Consider the following 7,822-nt stretch of genomic DNA (forward strand, 5'->3'; position numbering starts at 1 on the left):
AAATGGGTTTTGGGTGAAAAGGCAAGAGTAGTTTAGGAAAGTGTTGGAGTGGGATTTGGAGCAAGGTGGTGGTGATGGTGGTGATGTGGTTGGTTTTGTGAGGGGATCTAGTGGGGATCGTGGGAAAAGAAGAGGTGTGAGGTTGGGATTTGAGTGTGGAGAAGAGGAGTCTGGTGGGGACAAGTTCTGTGGTTAGGGGAGCTAAGGGCTGTGGTGTGGGTTTAGATTTAGGATTTTGAGATTATGTTTGTTTTCTCTTTGGGGAAAATGGTGCCGTTAGGCATGTGCCTAGTCATCACATTATTTCCCTTGCAACTGTGTTGTTTTGAGCTTATTTGGCTAAAAAAAAAAAAAACACGTCAGCAAGATAACTTGGCAGTTAACAGCAAAAACTAACCGGGAGTGTGATTTGCTAACGAAACCAAACGTTGGGGTGTAAAATCAAAGTTTTGAAACGTTGGTGTGTAAAATCCAATCACCCCCAAAAGTTAGGAGTGTACTTTGCAATTTAGCCTATAATTTTAAATAAACCAATATTGAAATTTTGATAAACAGCTCAGTTTGGATCAATTACAACCCAATGCAATAAATACGTACCCATGTTGTGAACCCCTCATTTAGCCACAAATGAGTCCACCATTTTCATCGTTACAAGATTGCCAAACCACTAATGTGCTAGTTCTTGGGCTACGACGATCACAACCTAGATAAAAAATTATAATAATTAAACTTCTTTTTGTAGAATAGCTCCAAACTATATTAGCCAAAAATTAATAATAATTAACCATTTGGAAGAACATTAGACATCAAATTATCCCATTGCAAATTAGGTGGTGTATAGAACGTCTCCACTGTGCAAAATTATAATTATGCGCTTGTTTCTCACATATATGCATATAAATAACTCTTTACAATTCATTCAAACTAGTCGCTAACCCGTGCAACGTACGAGATAGTTAAATAAAAACATAAAGTATTTATTTTGTTTAAAGGTCTATGACTTGACTTAAAAAAAATGTATAACTTGAAAATGAATGAAAATAAGTAATTTTTTGTTTCATATAATTGTTTAGAAAAATTCTTTTTCTTTTATATCATTGATTCCACATAACACATCCTGGCATGAGCTATTCTATAGTGATGACTTCACACAATACTCAACTACAATTAAATCTACTATCCACCACCAATCTAATCTATGTTATCTTGATAGTAGATCTACAAATTGCATTCTCATATCCTCCATCATTTAGAAGGTAACTAAGGTAATAATTGTATGTAATGTATAAATTTTATTCTTTTTCAATATAAAATTATTAAAATAATTAAAATAAAATCTAATGTTCTGGAAATTTTTTGAAATAGAATTTTAAATTTCCTAAAGCTTAGTTAATAGAGTTTCTATTTTATCTAAAAGTGAACTGCCACAATTAATGAGAATTTAACCATTTTTTGCAAAGAGAAGATAACCACAGGTCCAATTTTTATTTTAAATCCTATTGAAATTAAAAATGATATATATTTGTTGAGTCTCATTTGATGTAATTATAGAGTTTAAATCCTATTGAAATTATAATTTCTAATAAATGTTAATATAAAAAAATGAAAAAAAAAAAAAAAAAAAAGAGAGAGAAGAAAACGTGATTGATAGATATAAGGAAATATGAATTTTTTTTTTTTTTAAATGTCATCAATGTAAGAATTATCAAATTAATGGAGATATATTCCATTTTTTGGATAGATTTATATTAATGAAATTATTATATAGTTTGTTAGGATTATCTAAAAATTCCCCAATTAGATGATAACTTAGGTTTCCTTTAAATATAGTGGTTGTATGGCATCAAACAACTAAATTTTACATTTGATTTTACATGATCCTTGAGCCGTCGGTATGCTTTGGAAGAAATCAGTAGTCAATGAAATAAATTCCTTGCTATATCCAAATTTAGATTGTATATTATTGTCATAGCACTATTTCAAACCCATGTATGCATGTCCCTTGCCTCATCAATTTAGAGTATAGATAAGAAAAAACACGCCCTATGATTATGATTATGTTTTTAGTTAAATGGTTACTTCTACAGTTCTACCCAATATTTAAAATAACAATACTTATAAGTTTTCATACATCACAATAATAATACTAATTTTTCAAAAAAAAAATTAAAAAAAAAAAAAAGCGCGTGCAAAGAAAATTAAAATTGTACAACTAAAATTATAAAAGCTAATATGAATGGTCCATGTTAAATTAAATTGTAAAGGAAGAAAAACACTACATGAGAATAAGAAAAAAAAAATTATTAAATATGTTCCCCATTTGATTGCTTATTCCTTCCATTTTACAAAAAAGAAAAAATGAAAAAGAAGAAACAGGTGGAAGGATGGAAGGAACATGTTGATGAAGTACGAAAACGAAATATGTTTACCCTGGTTTCGTGGTTGTTGCCTGCTTGCTTGCTTTTAGGAAAACTCTTTTTAACGGTTCAGAAGTGTTGGGAAAGTCCAAAGTAGGAGGAAAGCAAAGAAGATAGGCGGCCCTAGCTAACATGGACAACCCACTTGTGTCACTGACAGACACTGTGGATGGGGCCGTAGACTACAGAGGCCGCCCAGTCCTCCGATCGAACACTGGTGGCTGGAGGTCATCATATTTCATCATAGGTAACACTTCTAACACTACATGAGTAGTACAGTACCCACTAATTATTTCATATATTTGTTTTTGTGTGTGGGTTTTGTGATAGATATGTTATATATAGGTGTGGAAGTGGCGGAGAGGTTTGCATACTACGGGATAAGCGCGAACTTGATAACGTATTTGACGGGACCGCTGGGTCAGTCCACAGCCACTGCGGCGGAGAACGTTAACGTTTGGTCCGGAACAGCGTCGTTGCTTCCTCTTTTGGGAGCATTCCTAGCTGATTCTTTTCTGGGTCGCTACCGCACCATTGTCGTTGCTTCTCTTATCTACATCTTGGTACGTCTGTGTCTCTCTCCTAACCACACATTTTTTTTATGCACTAACATTTTCTCGTTTGGGTTCCACTAACGGCATTTTTTTCACTTACTAATATCCATTGTATAATAATTTGGAGCTCTAACAATAGCTTCTTGTTCTTTGCTTTGAACTTTGGAACCATGGAATTAAATAGCTGCTTGTGCTAAATGTCTTGTACATCGCCAATTTATTCTTTTGTGCTCAGGACTTTATTTATTCAAGTAATAGTTTTTTTTTTTAATATATATATATATATATATATCTATATTAAATAAGAAAAGTAATAGTATTGGTTTCATTTGCGTGGTCACTTCCTGAAACAACTCTTATGTAAAATCCACACTCGTAAAACCGTGTATGTAAGAACCACACATGTGGGATAAGAATGACATGCAGCCCAACCCTACAGCTATAGACTCTGCTTTATTTTGTGAAACTTGCCCCTCTTGAAAGATCAAGTTCAACTCCCCCTCACCCCCTAATACAAAGCCTAAATACATTTAAATATATTAACATCTTCATTATGGATTTGGATCCTTTCCATTTTCTGGCCATGAATTAAAGTTGAATAAATCTAGGGTCTGACTTTGTAAGGATACATTTGTAATGGGCTTCAAATAGACTAAAGCTATTTTGAACTTAAATGCTTCTCCAATTTGCTGGTTGATTGATATTTTTTTCTCATCTATAGCCTATTTACCTTGAAAGAGAAATTTGTAGAAGTTGATAAAACATGTCAAATTTAAAGTTTTTAGTTGTTTAATTTGGTCCATTAACTTTCAATATCGATTAGGTTCTTAGTTCTTCCCTCTTAAGTTTATACAAAACTAGCTAATATGGCAATTGGGCACACATGAAAAGGTTATTATAAAACATGTAAAAAAATTCAGAAATCAAGTCAATTTCAACTATTAGCCTTTTTTTTTTGATGGGTAGTGCGAGGGAGACTCAAGGATGACATCGTATTGGTTTTGAAATTAATGGTTGAGAGACCAAATTCAACCTCGTCCAATACTTAACATTTTTCTAATATCTTTCCTAGACACAAGTCCCCATATATGGCATCTTAAATACAATGTTGACGGTCTAATCTTGTATGAATGCTCTTGAGACAGTCAACATTGTACATGAGTCTGTGGAAAGGCAAGGTGCAAAATTTTTTATTCCTCAATCCTATTCTGTTCTTGCTTGATATGCTATGTGCTAAAAGAAAAAACAGAGCAAATTAACACCTGAACTAACAGAACTAATTAACCCGTATAATATATATATATATATATATTTATTTACTGTGCTAGCCCACTAAATAAAAGGCACATGCTGAACCTTAATTTATACGTAATCTTGAGTTTGAGAGAAATGCCTTATTCAGCATTGTGTTAGAAGTTTCTGTCATATTTTTCTGTTAAATAATCTTTGACTTGGATTGGGATGAATCACAGGGACTAGGCTTGCTGACTGTGTCGGCTATGCTTCCTTCTCTAAGCACTCCTGATTACATAGACGCCAACAAAATTATGTTACGTTCTACTTGTCAGCTCCAAGTAATTTTATTCTTCTTATCTCTTTATATAGTCGCAGTTGGGCAAGGTGGACACAAACCTTGTGTTCAGGCTTTTGGAGCTGATCAGTTTGATGGACTAGATCCTGAGGAGTGCAAAGCCAAAAGCTCATTCTTCAACTGGTGGTATTTTGGTATATGTGGGGGTGCTGCTGTTACAAATTTGGTCACATGCTACATACAAGAAAACCTTAGTTGGGGTTTGGGATTTGGAATTCCTTGTATTCTGATGATTGCTGCATTGGGCGTTTTCTTGCTTGGTACCAGGACTTATCGATATAGTGTTAAAGGGAATGAGGAAAGCCCATTTCTCAGGATTGGTCGAGTCTTTGTTGCTGCTGTTAAAAATTGGCGGACTAACCCTTTGCCAATAATTATTGAAGAGGAAGCTCATGCAACCCTGCCACACCATAGCTCTGAACAATTCAAGTAAGATAAGTGCATTTCATCATATGCTGATAAATTAAGAGGAAGGGGAAATAGATAAATTAAGTACATTTGAAGTCTTAGATAAGCTTTTATTTTAGTATACTCGCAATGTCTTTGACAATTTCAAAAGAACTTGGAAATAGTAAAATTAATTTATCAAGAGGCTTCCAAACGGAGGAAAATTCTTAGGTACTCTCAGAGTATAGAGAAATGGTACTCCATCTTCTCAAATTCATGGTGGATCACACCAAAAATTTAATAAGTGGACTCTATTATAAATGTTAGAAGAAAGAACATCATTTTCCGTGCTCCGGGAGTACCTAATAATTACTCCCAAACAGACTCTCTTTTGTGCTTCTATAAGATTTTATAAACAGCCTTTGACCTTAACACTCCTTAAGAATAAGATCTTGCAAAAAAAAAAAAAAAAAGGAGGGGGGGCAGTAAGGCTGCTTATTAATCACATCTCCCAAATATTATAAAAATGGGAGCTTGGTGCATTAAGTGCAAGCTTTTTAAGATTGAGATCGGGTTTTTATGTAATGGCAACTGTCTTCCACCAAAAACAATAAGTTGGGGGCTCAGTATCCATGTTATGTGGTTATTCGCTTACCTAAAGCTACACATACCAATTACCACCTGACATTGGTCCCAAATTAGAGGGCTCTTACATCTTTTTAGGATGCAACTTTTTAGCATGACACAAAGGGACTTATGCTTTTCCAAAGAAAGGGAAACAAATTTGAAAATTGTAAAAGGAACTTCTCTTATATTAAGAATGCCATAATGTGATTCGTAGGTACTGGACAAGTCTTCCTCTTGCAATAGAAGTTGACTCACTAAAACTACTTTGAATCAGTTAATTAAATTAGATAACAAGTCCTCTTATAGGGCCATCTGAATCCTCTGATATTGCAGGTTTCTTAACAAAGCCTTGTTGTCCCCAGATGGTTCAAAAGAAGAAGGCAAGGTTTGTTCTTTCAGGAACATTGAAGAAGCAAAGACTGTGAGGCTTGTTCCAATATGGGTTACGAGCTTGGGATATGCTGTTGTGTATGCTCAGATCTCAACTTTCTTTACCAAGCAAGGTGCTACTATGGACAGAACAATTTTTCCTGGTTTTGAGATACCAGCTGCTTCACTACAGTTCTTTGTCAACCTGTCCATTATTCTCGTCATTCCTATATATGATCGCATCTTTGTTCCTATAGCAAGAGCTTTTACTAGAAATCCCTCTGGTATCACGATGTTACAGAGAATTGGAATTGGGATGCTTTTCTCTGCCATTTGCGTTGTAGTTGCAGCTCTAGTTGAAATGAAAAGGCTCAAAATTGCTGAAGAATATGAGCTAGTTGATATGCCAAATGTGACTATTCCAATGAGTGCATGGTGGCTTCTTCCTCAATATGTTTTGTCAGGAATTGCTGATGTTTTCACTGTGGTTGGCTTACAAGAATTCTTCTATGATCAGGTCCCAATTGAATTAAGAAGTGTGGGTCTCGCCCTCTATCTCAGTATTTTTGGGGTCGGGAATTTTTTAAGTAGCTTTCTCGTCTCTGTCATTGAAGAAGTGACCAGCATGGATGGCAAAAATAGTTGGTTTGCTGATAATCTTAATCGGGCACATCTTGATTACTTCTATTGGCTACTTGCAGGACTCAGTGCAATAGCATTGGCTGCATATGTATATTTTGCAAAATCTTATGTTTATAATAGGAAAAGTACAACATAGGTACAGTCATCCCCCGTTTACTTCAATTTGTAATATGTAGTAAGCAAATAAGGGAGGGCTAATACATAAGAGTGAAGTGTACTCTCATATTGTTGCAGTATAATCGTGATACATGGTAAGTAGCATGTGGGATGTGAGGCTTGACTAGAGCATTTTTTTTATTTTTTATTTTATTTTATTTTTTTTATGAAGGCTCGACTAGATATATTTCATAATCATCATTTTATATAATACTAGCGTGAGGGCGCGATGCGCAAGTAAATTCCAACTCATATAATAGATTTTAACAATTCTTATTTGTAATTTATATTTTTCTTTTGAAGTTTTCATTATGTTATTGGTTGGGTCAGTGGAACTCTCTTGCATTAAAACAATAACAAAAAGAAAAAGTCATGCATTCTATTCAACAAAAATGGTAAACTAATTACAATCAAATTTCACAAATGAGACTTCATCAAAAATATGTTCAACAGTAATAACAACGAAGCAAAATAAATGTCATTCTCTGTGTGACAACAACAGTAATAACATGAATATTACACTGTGATTAGCGAAATAGAACTTCAATCAATTAATGTCATTCTTTGAGTGTAGCAAGCTTTAAATATTTAAGATTTGCTAAAAGTCTTGTAACTTAATTAACACATTCTTATACACAAAATACTTGGGGGTTTAGGAGGTAGGAGAGGGTTCAAGCTGCGGGTTTAATAATATATACTTTCTCCGTCCCAATTTGTTTGTCCTATTTGAAAAGTCAAAATTTTGAAGGAAACATCATTTATTGTCTTGTTTGCCTTATAAAAATGTATAAGTTTTCAAAATTACATTTAAATAAATTTATCAACTTTTGTTTTAAAAGAGTTATTCTTAATGAGGTAACTAAAATGGTGCCTCAAAATTTTTTTTTTTTTGAATACTAAGTATTTTTAACACACACACACGGGGGGAGGAGAGAATGTTTTTTTAAATAAACTTATAGCGGTGTATGTCCAAAAAGGTCTAACTCTTGGATACAAAATACAGGCTTTAAACAAAAGGTACCTTAATTAGATTGATTTTTTTAAATATTTGTTAGTTTTCTTTTCAAATAGTTTTGAAA

The 7,822-nt window shown here is 33.7% G+C and overlaps 1 protein-coding gene across 1 annotated transcript; it reads left to right on the top strand.

Moving 5' to 3' along the window:
* The first annotated feature begins 2,474 nt into the window (after positions 1 to 2,474).
* On the top strand, positions 2,475 to 6,882 carry LOC111992173 (protein NRT1/ PTR FAMILY 5.10). The gene is made up of 4 exons (XM_024024005.2): positions 2,475 to 2,664; positions 2,763 to 2,980; positions 4,444 to 4,991; positions 5,910 to 6,882. The coding sequence occupies exons 1-4, from the start codon at positions 2,550 to 2,552 to the stop codon at positions 6,721 to 6,723; spliced, it is 1,695 nt and encodes a 564-aa protein (XP_023879773.2). The 5' UTR covers positions 2,475 to 2,549; the 3' UTR covers positions 6,724 to 6,882.
* The last annotated feature ends 940 nt before the right edge of the window (positions 6,883 to 7,822 follow it).

Source organism: Quercus suber, unplaced genomic scaffold (assembly GCF_002906115.3).
Source record: "Quercus suber isolate HL8 unplaced genomic scaffold, Cork oak 2.0 scaffold_321, whole genome shotgun sequence".
Taxonomy (NCBI): Eukaryota; Viridiplantae; Streptophyta; class Magnoliopsida; order Fagales; family Fagaceae; genus Quercus; species Quercus suber.

Bases quoted from the DNA above. Each gene is read 5' to 3' on its own strand.
- LOC111992173 (XM_024024005.2), top strand. From the start codon at position 2,550: ATGGACAACCCACTTGTGTCACTGACAGACACTGTGGATGGGGCCGTA. The intron at 2,665-2,762 runs GTAACACTTCTA...TGTTATATATAG, and splicing joins GTCATCATATTTCATCATAG to GTGTGGAAGTGGCGGAGAGG. The intron at 2,981-4,443 runs GTACGTCTGTGT...GATGAATCACAG, and splicing joins CTTCTCTTATCTACATCTTG to GGACTAGGCTTGCTGACTGT.